At 41.2% G+C, this 16,172-nt stretch overlaps 1 protein-coding gene across 1 annotated transcript in view; it reads right to left on the reverse strand.

Moving 5' to 3' along the window:
* Positions 1-16,172, reverse strand: part of LOC126416840 (serine/threonine-protein phosphatase 6 regulatory ankyrin repeat subunit A) — a 448,195-nt gene that overhangs the window by 307,021 nt on the left and 125,002 nt on the right. Inside the window, exon 7 of the mRNA XM_050084723.1 lies at positions 11,707-11,964. Coding sequence (XP_049940680.1) covers positions 11,707-11,964 — 258 coding nt within the window. The remainder of the gene's footprint in view (positions 1-11,706; positions 11,965-16,172) is intronic.

A 16,172-nucleotide genomic window follows, 5' to 3' on the forward strand; every position in this document is an offset into this window, starting at 1 on the left:
CTATCGGTTCTCCCTTCTATTCCAGTCTGATATTGTTCGTGGAAATAAGGATTGTCGATATGCTTCTGCGTGGCCTCTAATCTCTCTGATTTTATCCTCATGGTCCCTTCGCGAGATATACGTAGGAGGGAGCAATATACTGCTTGACCCTTCGGTGAAGGTAAGTTCTAGAAACTTCAACAAAAGCCCGTACCGAGCTACTGAGCGTCTCTCCTGCAGAGACTTCCACTGGAGTTTATCTATCATCTCCGTAACGCTTTCGCGATTACTAAATGATCCTGTAATGAAGCGCGGCTGCTCTCCGTTGGATCTTCTCTCTCTCTTCTATCAGCCCTATCTGGTACGGATCCCACACTGCTGAGCAGTATTCAAGCAGTGGGCGAACAAGCGTACTGTAACCTACTTCCTTTGTTTTCAGATTGCATTTCCTTAGGATTCTTCCAATGAATCTCAGTCTGGCATCTGCTTTACCGACGATCAACTTTATACGGTCATTCCATTTTAAATCACTCCTAATGCGTACTACGAGATAATTTATGGAATTAACTGCTTCCAGTTGCTGACCTGCTATATTGTAGCTAAATGACATGGGATCTTTCTTTCTATGTATTCGCAGCACATTAGACTTGTCTACATTGAGATTCAATTGCCATTCCCTGCACCATGCGTCAATTCGCTGCAGATCCTCCTGCATTTCAGTACAATTTTCCAATGTTACAACCTCTCAATATATCTCAGCATCATCCGCAAAAAGCCTCAGTGAACTTCCGATGGCATCCACAAGGTCATTTATGTATATTATGAATAGCAATGGTCCTACAACACTCCCCTGCCGCACACCTGAAATCCCTCTTACTTCCTTCATCCTTCGTTCATCCTTGGGAACTAAAGTGCGTGTCATTTACGACGGCGGCCGAGTTTAGGTTCGTTCTGCGCATCTGACGCCACAAAACACAGTCAGCCAACGAAACAGAGAACGACGTTGCCAAAGCTCGACTGCAGTGCAGAGCACAGACGAGTGGCTTCAGTTTTAGAAACGTTCAGTCATAAATAAAATAATTGAACAAAAGCAATGTTTTGATAGCAGACTGTCTTTTATAGAAAGTTTGGAAAAAGCATTCTTTATAACAATTGCTTCATATTCTATTAATTAATTAAACCAAACAAGCAATAAGCCTCCTAATTCAGGCGATACCAAGGAAAGGTGTTTGTATCATTATCACGAACCGCTATTTCGCAATAAAGAACAGCGGTAATTGTTTATTTCCTATTGTACTTCGTGAATAATTATAATCATACCATCTGTGTCTGTCGGTATTCTGCGTGATCTTTTAAAGTCCTCCAGGTGTTCATTCGAATGTCGAGCTGCGTTAGCGTAATGGTTAAGATAACTGGCTGCTAAGCAAAAGGTTGTGATTTCAAACCTACTTTGGTCCTTAATATTTTCTTTACTTAAAAATAATATCGAAGTCTTACTTCATGAATTTTATTCGTTTGAATGTAATTTTTTGAAATTTCTAGTTCTTTGTCTCTTCATTATAATCGTAATTAGTTCTCGGTTTTTCTAATTTTGTCCCCCGATATTCCTTTTCACAGCAATTAAAAATAATGAAAAGGCTCACATACAATATTCATGTTATCTGTTTTGTTTCTATATCTTCTCTTCCGCAGTCGCTGTTTTACTATTCATAATGAGATATATTCATTTCGACACTATTAAAAGTATTATTTAGAGCAGAATTTCCGCTCATACGTTGCCGAGCTATTTGATTGTCTGATGTAATTCTTTGCTTCGCTGCTTTGGCAGCATCATCATATTAAATGTTTTCGTCAACTGATCTATGTTTTGCCAAGTATTTACTGTCCGTTGAGACAAACACAAATTTTTTGCTCACTGCGCCTCACTGAAAATATATATATTTTAGTTTCCATGTTTTATTACGTCCACAATTCAGTTTTGTGTACTTCGCCAATTTTGTTTTAATCATAACTTTTTTGAAAAAAGCGAAATGACTCTGCTATAAATAAGACTTTTATTACAGTCGCGAAAGACGGAATATTTCTCAATATTACATACGACACCTATCCTGTACTTAAATTAAATGTGATATTGTTATACAATAAATTTTATATGAAATTTAGGTATCTTGTCCACATTTCATTCTCAACATGGTGGCAACTAAAATCGATCACACGGAAAGTATACGCTAGGGACTTTTACTTCTGCAAACTCTTCAAAATTTCGTGCAATGGTTTACTACATTTAATGCTGCACAATAACTGCGTTGAACATCGAAACAAAATTAACTCATTTATGGGGGGAAGGTATCAGTCAAGAAGATGTGTAAAAATTAAATTTTGGGGCCAAATAGTTTTTGTGAAATCGAATGATAAGTGTGTCAAAGCAGTCGGAACACCATGTGTCAGCACAGGCGAGCAGTGCAGTGATGACAAAATACAGAGAAGCACGTCTCTGTAGCAGCGAAAGGGTTAATGCGGCCGTGGTGGCTTTACTTCATAAACTGCGCGCTCCCCCCTAAACGAAAGCTTGTGAACTATACTATACTATACTATACTACGGCGCTGCTTCTCTTGGCACATGCGTCGTTTGCAACTGGCAACGCAGCAATCTCCCGCGTCTTGGCGGGCATGCGCGAGCCGCCAAGATAAAAGAATTCAACTACAGTTCACTGGTGAGCGTTATGTTTTGGGAACCGTTGTTACTCGTTCACCTTTCATTTGTGAGTGGTACAAGGGTAATCCCAAAAGGAAGGAATCCTTTTTTTGTTTTGTTTTTGTAAGTACATTGACCTGTTCATTTCTAAAATGGTTTACATCAGTTTACAGATTGAATTTTTCGACATAATCACCGTTTCTGTCGATGCATTTTTGTAGACGCTGTGGCAGTTTTTGTATGTCCATATCATACCGGCTCGCCGCCATGCTGTTGAGAAAGTTATGAACCTCTTCTTTCACCTCATCGCCGGATGAACACTTGCGTGTTCATAATATAGAAACTTTCTAAAGCCAAGGTCGCATAAATATTTCTTTATTTACAACAACCTGTTTCTACAGGCTATGCTGTTATCTTCGGGTCTTCAAAAGCTTTGGTTGTGAAACGTTTTTATTTTGACTTGGAACCTCACGCCAAGTTCTCACAAAGTAACAATAAAGTTTTCTGCATCTAATAAACTACAAAAGAAACAAATACATAATAGAAAGTGTAATTATGCTCCATATTCAGATTCTGAAATATACAAGGTAACATACCACGAATGCTTCATGTTCTATCTAGGACAAACATGCTTAAATTTCAACACCAGGTACACAGAGCACATTAAAGCCTAAGATACAACAAACACACTACATCAGCAATAGCAACACGCATACATAATACAGGACCCCCATTTGGAAAAATAGAGCAAAGTGTCAAAGTACTCCACCGACTAAAATAAAGGACATAAAATGGATTTGCTAGAAGAACTGGAGATAAATTCACATTATAGAAAATATGAAGATAAAATATTAAACGAAAAACTTGAAAGTGAATCAGTGAATTTCTTCAGATTTTTCGATAGTACACTTAAATAAAAATTGTAACACATAGAAATAAGCACAATTGCAAAAATCGATATAAGTAAATTATGAGCCAAATTGTTATGATAAATAACCTCTGTACAAAAGCATATCATAATCGGTGGAAAATCTATAGTGTTATCTCTGTGGACTACTTGTAAGAACATCTTCGTAACTATTTTGCTTATGTAAGATATTTTCGATGTTTAAATTATACAAGTTGTGGGTGATGTTTAGCGTGTGTGAGAATCTGCACAAATGGGCCATTAGAAAACTATAAGTACACATTCATCTAAATTTCGTCACTAACTTCACTAAAAGAATCGATAACCAGTTAAATAATCTTGTGTTTCTTATGTATTGCAGTAAAAGTCAACGAAATGAAGCAGACCCTCACACATTGACAACATCAATAGGAACGGCATAATACAAAAAACGCACTTGAAAATGGGAATCATTTTTTGAAAGGCGTCGTGCGACAAGTAAATAAAGAAAATCGTGACTGGTAGCAGGAGATTTATTTATAAACAAACCTATTGTTTTCATAGTCGCAGCCTTCCAAGAAATCATTTATAACTGATCAAATCAGGTCAGAGGATAAACTGTGCCGTAAGGTTACAACTCAAACTGAACACGTTTTATAACAAAAGGTTTTGAAGACGTCAAGAAGACAGGAGAGTCTCTTGAAACCAATTGCAAATAAAGAAATATTTATGTGATCTCTACTTTAGAAAGCGCAAATAAAGAAATATTTATGTGATCTCTACTTTAGAAAGCTTTTACGAGGTAAAACAGATCGCTCCTTCTGATTCTCAACATGATTTTTTTTTTCTTTATTGTATTCCAATTCCCCATCGGGGCGGGCTGGCAGCAGCATATGCGCTGCTCTTCAGCCGAAAGACAGAGAACAAAACAATAGAAGACATTTAAAAACAGCAAAGGAGAGAATAAGGTGAACATAGATATAAAAAAGGGGGAACATCATGGAAGGCAATAGACAAAAAACGGGGTGACTGTAAAATGGAGATAAAAAACTGTTTAAAAGTAGCACACACAAAAAGCCACACACTGCGACGATTAAAAGAACACAAGACACAGTATGACTGGAGCATAAAGGTGCTGACGGATGGCGTAGCACATAACGTAACACTGACGGCGAACCTCAAGGCAGTACACAATTAAAATCACACCTCTTGACGCACACGAGAAACAGCACTAAACACAACACTGATGTGGCACACTGATGATGATCAATACAGAGGATCTGCCAGGTTCTAGGAGATGAGGGAGACCTGAAGAAGGGAGGGAGGGGAAGAGATGGGGGAGGGGGTCAACATGAGAACATTCAGCCCTAATATACGCCAGTTATCCACCTGGGGAAAAGAGAGCTAAAGTTTAACGTGCAATTCGAACCACGTGTTATTCGTCGCGAGTCTTCACACCACTGAGAGGTGAAGGCTAGACTAAACGCAAACTGGAAATTTCCATGGACCTGCCGCGAACCAATCCTATGATTTATCGGTTTTCATACGCATACTTCACGATTAGACACTACGCACGAAAAATAATGTATTACAAAAACAAAGACACTGTATAATGATTTCTAGGAAATTACAAGCTGCTTTTCTTTTTTTTTCCGTCTGTATGGGCTTGCGTCCTGACCACCTGTGTAGAACACTGCTGGCAGGTAAAGACGCCAGTTCACAGACTGACCGTAGCTGCTGCCGACAGCAGATGGACGGCTATACCCAATACAACTGAGCAAGCAAAGACAGGAAGGGAAGGAACCCTTGCATTCATAATCGCAGTGCTGCGTGAAATACTGATTATGGTGAATGCACACTTTCATTTTATTTGTTGAAAATTTTGATATTCTCAAAATTATTAGACTTTCTTGCTATTACAGTCCTTAAGAAAATTGCGTGACACACGTACTTCTGAAGTTTTGGATGAATCGCTTTCCAAATGTTGTAGTTGTACGAAATGTAACTTCTTGCAAACTATGCTAAAGAATTGTACTCACTCTTGTAAACAAATTATTACTGTAATAAAATAGTTTATTGTTATTATTATTGTAATCTTAGGCATCTGTAGTAGCACGCTAAAAGTGGTGCTGACAAGTCACATTTGGAAATGGAGAGAGGGGGGGGGGGGGGGGGGAAGAGATTGTAGCACACCCGAACCGAACCCAAGATCTACACCTGAACGAGGCTGCAACCAAAAGCAAAGTCGGTAAAAAAAATTAAAGAAAATGTGTGTGTGTGTGTGTGTGTGTGTGTGTGTGTGTGTGTGTGTGAGAGAGAGAGAGAGAGAGAGAGAGGGAGAGAGAGAGAGGGAGAGAGAAAGAAGGATGGGACGCAGTTCTCACACATTTAAACCTGAACTTACCGCAAGTAACTTTATTTAATCGGGAAAATTCTAATAATTAAAGAAGTAAGGTTATGAAAAGGAGATGGAGGTTCTCTGTTGGGCAGTTTGTACTGCGTTTCTTGTAAGACAATTAGAGATTGTTCTGAGCACACGAGAACGACCACTTGACAAGACGACCTGGAAGGAGAAGAACGTGTTTCTGGATAAGGAGAAAAACAAGAAAATAGGCTCTGATTTGTAGGGATTCCGAAATGGATAGGCAGGAGACTACACTTGACCACTCTACCGCGTTTCTGGAAATGACTGTCCACAATTTTACAAAACCAAAGATATGTCGCTGACAAGCGTGGAGGGAAATAATGTGAATATAGCACAATTTAAGTTTATTTGGTTGGGACGCTGTTCACGGTAAAATACGTCGTTTTCCTGGCGCAGCGGCAGTTTCGGCATCGTCCTGCAGCTAAACGCGATCGTTAACAGAACATTCCAAAATCTCTCCCCCAGGCGCGGCTTGTAATTAAAGGCTCTGAGGCGGAGCCGCCCCAAAATATATGTTAAAGTAAATTTCGCAAGATCATATTACATACTTTAAGTTATCAAGACGAATTTCGCACATTTCCCATTCCGATTAAAATAACGATGGTCAATGTTTTTGGAACTGTTTGTATCGATAGATGTTTTCCGAACGGTTAGTAGTGTTTAGGCTGCGCCTTGGAACGTCAGTAAGCTGCATGTAGTAGCGGTTTGGGGGCGTGGCTTCTACATAGTACTGCTCTTAATGGGCGACCCGAAGGCTCAGAGCTTGCAGCCTAAGGGTGTCATATCAACCACCACACGTTTTTCACGTTCCACTATCTATGTAATAAGGGAATGTAGAGTGGCCGAAACTTCGCTATCCAATCTCTGTCTCTGCACATCTCTACTACGCTTCGATGCATCATTAATAGACGTTTAATATTATTGTTTTGATAATGTTTTACATAGTTCTTTTGATTCTCCCATTGGCTATTTTATCCACATTTAGAATAAGTTTACAAATATCCCGCCAGAGTGCACTAAACTACCGTAACATAACAGTACTGCCATCTAGCGAGAGTTTCATAAGTGATTAGAGGACAAAGCGCGCGAAATTTGTCCCGTTACTTTACTTCTCTTGCTTGCTAATGCTGACTGCTCTTTATGATACCGTGTGATATTAGCAAGTTTCTTTTTCGGAGTGTATTTTGCAAGATTTTAGTGAGTTTTACTTGTCTGTGAATATCTGCGACATACCGTGAGTGTGAAACCAGCGCAATATGAATTCAGTGTGCAATTTAATAGGTAAAAATTTGGAACACAGATATAGGATGCAAGTGAAAGAACTTGGTGCACCCAGACCCGATATAACGATCAATCAAGAACAGAAACAGTGCAAATCTAGGCAAGGATACAAACACAGTTTTAACAGAGCAATGTACGATGCAGCTGAGTGGTTGTGAAGTGAAAAATGCATTTTTCTGTTTCACCTGCCTTCGTACAAATAGTACTGATACTGCCTGGACTGAAACTAGTATCACTGACTTAAAGAATTTTCACCCAAAGGTGAAAAAACATAATTCCAGCGAAAAACATTTAACTTCGAGCTTTGGAGGTAAACTACAATAAACGCCTTAAATTTAGAACAGAAAACACCAAAAATATTAAGCAGCCGCAAAGTTAACATTCATCGCATTGAAGATCTCTCCAAAACGCGTCTTTTCATATGATTTGCTGCGAAGTGTCAGAAAATGTAATGATGACGTATAAAAACACTAACCAAAGATTTTAACTCAAAGTTAGCTTCTAATGGTATTTAATACCTGATTATACAAGACACATTACGTAAAATTATGGGTAGAGAGTGATCTGCCCACCCCCCTCCCCCTGAATCCTTAGTTGTTTATGTCAGACTAATCTGTAGCGTAATCAGAGGCCTATATTGGCTCCGTTTGATAAATGCCGCACCCTTCCCCAGTATAGAAACCACGAGCCGCGCATGCTCACTCCTGTCGCTTGCTCGTAAAACCTTCGTCGGCCTATAGCAAACAGTCGGCGTGATAGCCAATGCAGAGCCCAGCACAAATTGCCAGGACACATCTCTTCTCCCTTAACAGCGATACTCAAGGCACGGCTGTAGTATGGCTGGTCGACTTCTGTCCCCAAATCCCAGAATGAGTCTGCCTCCCATTTGCATGTCTCGATCGCAACAGTGGTTTGTTTAACTTTTGTCCATAGATTAACTAGACCCATGATCGCTTGCAGAGACTAAATTCAGTTTCGTACGGCAGAGGAATCGTAGTAGACTTTCAAACAAAAAGGTCATGTTATATCTTAATTGAAGGGCTTATTTCAATAGTGGTACAAGTCCCTTTTTGTTCATTTTAAGATACAGAGTCCTAAAGTTAAATGAGCGCTGAAATATCTGCAGTTGAGATACAGAAATATTCAAGCATATGGCTTCTTGCTAGAGATGAACCTTTCTTTCTGTTTGTTTGGATCATTATTGTCAGAAGTACTATAATCAGAAAAGTGGAGGTAATGGACTTTTACCACTATTGAAACAAGCCCTGCAATTCTTCTCGTACAAACATCTGTGGATCAAAGTGCGACGTATGAAGGAAGGAAAGACAGAAAGATGCGGAAATTTCAAGGTAGAAAGTTAGTTGCGAAATTCAGAAGAATTTGTACTTACAGTTTTCTAATGGTCCATTTGTGCCGAGTCTCACATACACTAAACATCAAACAAAACTTGTTGTACACTTTAAATATCGAAAATATCTTGCATAAGCAAAACTGTTACAAAGGTGGCCTTACACGTAGTCCACAGAGAAAACATTATAGGTCTTCCACCGATTATGATATGCTTTAGTGCAGAGGTTATTTATCTTAACAATTTGGCTCGTAATTTACTTATATCGATTTTTACAATTGTGCTTGTTTTTGTGTGTTACAATTTTTATTTAAGTATGCTATCGAAACATCTGAAGAAATTCACTGATTCACTTTCAAGTTTTTCCGTTTAACATTTTATCTTCATATTTCCTATAATGTGAATATATCTCCAGTTCCTCTACCAAATCCATTTTATGCCCTTTATTTAGTCGGTGGAGTACTTTGACATTTTGCCCTATTTTTCCAAATGGGTGTCCTGAATTATGTACATGTGTTGCTATGGCAGATGTAGTGTGTTTGTTGTATGTGTAGGCTTTAATGTGCGCTGTGTACCTGTTGTTGAAATTTCGGCAAGTTTGTCGTGGATAGACATGGAGCATTCCTGCTATGTTACCTTGTATATTCCAGAGTCTGAATATGGATCATGATTACACATGTATTAGTTTTTGTTGTGGTTTATTAGATGTAGAAAACCCAATTTTTACTTTGTGATTTTTGAAAATATTTGCAATTTTGCGTGATAGATTTCCAATGTATGGGATACTAGACATTCATTTGTTTTTCTCTTTTTCTTATGTAGTGCAGTTTCCACCTGTGTCTTTCTTCACCTTGTCTAGGATTGTGTCAACCATGGAAACACTGTAACGATTGCCAACTGCAATCTTTTTCACTGTGTTTATTTCTTGGTGCATGTTTCCTTTATTCAATGGTATTTTTATTGTCATTTGTAGCATTTACCTGTATTATTTGTTCATGAGACCCCGGAAATATTAAATACAGGTTCCCAGGTACATGCCATTTTCCTTGACTTCCGGAAGGCGTTCGATACAGTTCCGCACCGTCGCCTGATAAAGTAAGAGCCTACGGAATATCAGACCAGCTGTGTGGCTGGATTGAAGAGTTTTTAGCAAACAGAACACAGCATGTTGTTCTCAATGGAGAGACGTCTACAGACGTTAAAGTACCCTCTGGCGTACCACAGGGGAGTGTGATGGGACCATTGCTTCTCAAAATATACTTATGTAAATGACCTAGTAGATAGTGTCGGAAGTTCCATGCGGCTTTTCGCGGATGATGCTGTAGTATACAGAGAAGTTGCAGCATTAGAAAACAGCAGCGAAATGCAAGAAGATATGCTGCGGATAGGCACTTGGTGCAGGGGGTGGCAACTGACCCTTAACATAGACAAATGTAATGTATTGCGAATACATAGAAAGAAGGATCCTTTATTGTATGATTATATGATAGCGGAACAAACACTGGTAGCAGTTACTTCTGTAAAATATCTGGGAGTATGCGTAAGGAACGATCTGAAGTGGAATGATCATATAAAATTAATTGTTCGTAAGGCGTGTGCCAGGTTGAGATTCATTGGGAGAGTCCTTAGAAAATGTAGTCCATCAACAAAGGAGGTGGCTTACAAAACACTCGTTGGTTTCGTCACAGGGTTATTTGGAAAGCGTGATAGCGTTACGGAGATGTATAGCAAACTCAAGTGGCAGACTCTTCAAGAGAGGCACTCTGCATCGCGGTGTAGCTTGCTGTCCAGGTTTCGAGAGGGTGCGTTTCTGGATAAGGTATCGAATATATTGCTTCCCCCTACTTATACCTCCCGAGGAGATCACGAATGTAAAATTAGAGACATTCGAGCGCGCATGGAGGCTTTCCGGCAGTCGTTCTTCCCGCGAACCATACGCGACTGGAACAGGAAAGGGAGGTAATGACAGCGGCACGTAAAGTGCCCTCCGCCAAAACACCGTCGGGTGGCTTGCGGAGTATAAATGTAGATGTAGATGCAGACGTATGCTGCCTTTTTATGGATATTTTGGTGATATGAGGTCGCAGGGATTGTGGTGTCAGTTACTGTGTTTCTCCTATAAATTTACACAAGAAGTACAACTTACTCAACAGAAAGCTACTCAATATCCCCTCCTTGATATCTGTGAGGTGCAATACACTGCAGTGTATAATTATAGATTTACGTACTCGGCATCGAGTTGATATGGTTGTCTAAGAAAATGCCAAGACTGTAACTGGTAGCCAATGTTTGTATCTTATTTAATGCACATTTCGTTAAAAAAAATAAAAAATGCACGATAGGTCCAAAATATTTAGTATCTCATGCATATTACGAATCCATATCGCACATAAGCTGTGAAAAATGCAACGGAGGTCGTGTAAGTAATATATTGTATTGTATGTTACCGGGGACCTAGAAACGACGGAGAGGCTCCGTCCGCGCCGCAGCCGCAGTGGTCCACAACCTCACGACGACTACCGGAGTCCACTTCACCCCTCCGCCGCCCCACACCGAACCCACGGTTATTGTGCGGTTCGAAAAAATGGTTCAAATGGCTCTGAGCACTATGGGACTTAACATCTATGGTCATCAGTCCCCTAGAACTTAGAACTACTTAAAACTAACTAACCTAAGGACAAAACACAACACCCAGTCATCACGAGGCAGAGAAAATCCCTGACCCCGCCGGGAATCGTTGTTCGGTTCGGCCCCCGGTGGACGTCCCAGGGAACGTCTCACACCAGACGAGTGTAACCCCTATGTTTGGGTGGTAGAGTAATGATGGTGTACGCGTACGTGGAGAACTTGTTTGCGCAGCAATCGCCGACATAGTGTAACTGAGGTGGAATAAGGGGAACCAGCCCGCAGATGGAAAACCACCTAAAAACCATCCACAGACTGGCCAGTTCACCGGACCTCGACACAGATCCACAGGGCGGATTGGTGGCGTGGACCAGGTGCCCCGTTCCGCCCGTAAAGCCGTGCGTCAGACCGCACGGCCAACCGGGCGGGCTTTCCTGTAAGTAACTTTTGTCCGTCCCGCGACTCACCGACTTGGTGCAGAGCGAGACCTCGGCGCCGCCCTCGAGCAGCAGCTGGATGACCTGTCGGTCGTTGTCGGGCACCTCGACCTCCGCCTTGGAGACCTGCGCGGCGTAGTGCAGCGCGCTGGCGCCGTCGTCGTTGACGGAGTTGACGTAGGCGGCCGCCACCTCCGGGCCTCGCTGCTCCCTCACCCACTGCAGCAGGTGCTGGACCACGTCTGCGCGGCAGCCGCGGCACGCCAGGTGCAGCGGCGTCTCCCCGTTCTGCAAGCGCACACCGGCAACTCTGGATCCGCAATCGCGCTACTACATAGTACACAGAGACATGCGCGGCTGGCCCGAACACTGGAGACAGGCGCAGTACTCTTGAGCAGCACTCTCACAAAAGTGTTGACACCATCAACGCCCTGGACATTAGCAAAGTTATCGAGACAACAGCTTTTTGTACGGTGACATAAGACGTTTTTGTTATATCGGGTGATCAAAAAGTCAGTATAAATTTGAAAACTGAATAAATCACAGAATAATGTAGATAGAGAGGTACAAACTGACACACATGTTTGGAATGACATGAGGTTTTATTAGAACCAAAAAAATAAAAAAAGGTTCAAAAAATGTCCGACAGACGGCGCTTCATCTAATCAGAATAGCAATAATTAGCATAACAAAGTAAGTCAAAGCAAAGATGATGTTCTTTACAGGAAATGCTCAATATATCCACCATCATTCCTCAACAATAGCTGTAGTCGAGGAATAATGTTCTGAACAGCACTGTAAAGCATGTCCGGAGTTATGGTGAGACATTGGCGTCGGATGTTGTCTTTCAGCATCCCTAGAGATGTCGGTCGATCACGGTACACTTTCGACTTCAGGTAGCCCCCCAGCCAATAATCGCACGGACTGAGGTCTGGAGACCTGGGATGCCAAACATGACGAAAGTGGCGCCTGAGCACACGATCATCACCAAACGACGTGCGCAAGAGATCTTTCACGGGTCTAGCAATACGGAGTGGAGCGCCATCCTGCATAAACATCGTACGTTCAAGCAGGTGTTTATCAGCCAGGCTGGGGATGGTGCGATTCTGTAACATATCGGCGTACCTCTCACCCGTCACGGTAGCAGTTACAAAACCAGAATCTCGCATTTCCTCGAAGAAAAAAGGCCCGATAACGGTAGATGTGGTAAATCCAACCCATACCGTGACTTTCTCGTCGTGCAATGGAGTTTCCACGACATTTCTAGGATTTTCGGTAGCCCAAATTCTGCAGTTGTGGGCGTTGACAGACCCTCGGAGCGTCAAATGAGCTTCGTCGGTCCACAACACGTTACTCAACCAATCTTCATCTTCCGCCATCTTTTGAAACGCCCACACCGCAAATGCCCTCCGCTTCACTAAATCGCCAGGTAACAGTTCATGATGCCGATGGATTTCGTATGGATAGCATCGGAGGGTACGCCTCAGTGCCAACCAAACAGTAGCGTATGGAATATGGGTGCGACGTGCGACTGCACGAGGGCTGACTTCCCCGTGCATAGACGAACCCGCTACAGTCTCCATTTCTTCCTGAACTGTCTCAGCAGCATTACGCCTTGTGCTCGGTCGGCCACTACGGGGTCTATCGTCTAAACAACTCGTGGCTTCGAACTTCGAAATCATTCTCGCCACAGTTGCATTAGTCAACGGACCTTTACCCGTTCCAATCCCCTTCCTATGGCGATAGGATCGTAACGCTGAACTAGCACATTCCCCAGACTGATAATGCAGCTTCACTAAAAGCACCTTTTCAGATAACGTCAACAGGTTGCGACTGCAGCCGCATGTGATTCTCTCTCTCATTACAGCTCCTTTTATACACGATTCTCATGCGCAGTCACTGACGTTTTGCTGTCCAGCGCCATTGTCGGACATTTTGTGAACTTTGTTTTTTTTTTGTTCTAATAAAACCCCATGTCACTCCAAGCATGTGTGTCAATTTTTACCTCTCTATCTACATTATTCCGTGGTTTATTAAGTTTTCAAATGTATACTGACTTTTTGATCACCCGGTAGCTACAAGCCAAGAATTAAGTAAGATATCTTTAAAAGATATACTATTTATTATCATTACTGCTTTCGAACATTTCCTTCATCTGCACATACAGGGGATAGCCAAAATAATGTGAACACCTGTACTTATTTGGGAATTGTTTATTAGCAAGTGGCTAGACCTCCATTTGTCTATAATACAGCTGCGATACTTCTTGGAATACCGGAATGCAATGATAGTATAGTCTCCAGTGGAATGTTATGCCACTCTTCGATCAGAACCTCTTCTAACTCCTGTAGTGACAGCGGAGGCGGAAATCTGCTCCAGAGTCTGTGCTCCAATACCGCCCACAAGGGTTCGATAATGGTCAAGTCTGTGGGGACTGTGCTGGCAGGGAAGACGCTGCAGTTCATTTACATGCTCCTCATACCTCGACGGTACTGTCCTGGCTGTGTGAATGGGTGGCATTATCGTCCTGAAATATGGCATCATTGTTGGGAAACAACATTTGAATCATAGGGTGCACCTGTTCACATAACCGTTGGCTGCAACAAGGCCTTCGAGAGTAATGATGGGACCAGCAGAATACCGTGATATGGCAGCCCGCAGCATCACACTTCCACCTCAATGCTTAACTGTTGGAGTCAAGCAGTCAGGGTTGTAGTCTTCTTTTGGCGTTTTCGAGACGTAAGCTCGGCCCTATGTTGGAAATAACGAAACCGTTACTCGTCGGACCATATGACGTGTTTCCGCTGATCAGCCGACCAGAATTTATTCTTCTGACACCACGTTTTACGGGTCTTTGCGTTGGTTGTCGTCACTAATGGTTTCAGTATTGAGGCTCGTCCATGAATATTCGCTTTATGAAGTTCTCGGCGAACAGTGTCGATAGATACGGGGTCTCGAAGATGACTATTGAAATCTGCAGTCACTTTAGCCGCCGTAGTTTTGTGTTGTTTTGACACAATTCCTGTTAGCGTATGACGATCTCTGTCATTTAGTCTTGATTTGCGCTCACTATTACGTTTACACGATGATGTCTCTCCATGTTGCGTTGACTGCCATGACTGTTGAAACAGTTGCTCTTGAAACATTCAGTAACTTTGCTGTCTTGGTTACTGATGCTCCAGCTAATCGAGCCCCCACAATCTATCCTCTTTGGAACTCTTATGTCTTTCCTTGCACGTCGACCTCGATCTCTGAATGCAAATACTAAGTGTGCACTGCTCCTAAACAGCCTGTACAGATACCTAGTCCGTACTGAACACGCACAGTCCAGCGTGACACGTGCCTTACCTGCGCTGTTGACAGTCGAACACGACCGTCGCGTTACTACCGCTGTTCACATTATTTTGCGCATCCCCTGTAGCTGCAGTGCGCTTACAGATTCCTGAAAATTATTAGGCTAACGATGAAAACTTTGGGAGTTACTAACCACCTTCACTCCAATACAAGACACGATAGTAGGTGAACACGAAATCCACTAACAAAATTAGTTCAGCGACATTTTATGAGTATTTTGGTCTGAGGGTCCTGTGGACGCCAGTGGCACCATTTATATTTATATGTGTATTGTGCTCAAAATATGTACACAACAGTGAAAATGTTGACGGTACACGCTTTGTGTCTTGTTTGGAAACAAATTTGTTCCATTCATTCAGCCATTGTTCGTGCTGTTGGCAATCGTAATGCCTATATTGTTCTTCATCGTCAAGTTTGCATTCAGAGATGCTCGCTTTTGTCTCAGATTTCTTATTCTGTTCAAAATTTATTGCGTTATAGGATACCATCTCTAGAGCTTGTCCCCTAAAGAAGAAATAAGTTAATATTTTTACCTAAAAAATAGATAAAACAGTACCTATAGAAACTTAAATTTTCTCTTAAGAAACTAGATACCAGAGGAAATGATTAGCGTCTTATCCCTACGATTAACTGAAAAATAATGATGATGAATAACTATTAATTAACTGTAAATCAACCTAAAATGAGATAAATGTGCTAAGTACAACAATTTTGATAAACACTGATGAAAAAGTACGATACATAAGAATTACTTTATTACCTTAAACAATGATTGCATAATGTATGTACGAGTACATTACTAATAAACTACATTAAAAATCACTTCGGAAAAAAATATACTAGAGATCAAATTCAGTAAACTTATTTATTCCAAATAATAAAATGAAAACAAATGCACTATAATAGATAATAAAGGTATCCTAACATGCATAGAACAATCTTAAGTTTCGTTCAAATAGTTTAATAGTAAGTTCCATTTTGAACCTATCCATATATACACTAAGACTTATTTGGAGCTATTTTCTGAAGAAACTTAAGTAGAATAATCATTAATGAGTGTGACAGGTAATGTGTACATACGTCAGAGCCATTGTCCGTTAATTAACTGATTTAAATCCACCTTCATGTACAATTCCTCACTA

This window comes from Schistocerca serialis, chromosome 8 (assembly GCF_023864345.2).
Source record: "Schistocerca serialis cubense isolate TAMUIC-IGC-003099 chromosome 8, iqSchSeri2.2, whole genome shotgun sequence".
In the NCBI taxonomy this organism is placed as follows: Eukaryota; Metazoa; Arthropoda; class Insecta; order Orthoptera; family Acrididae; genus Schistocerca; species Schistocerca serialis.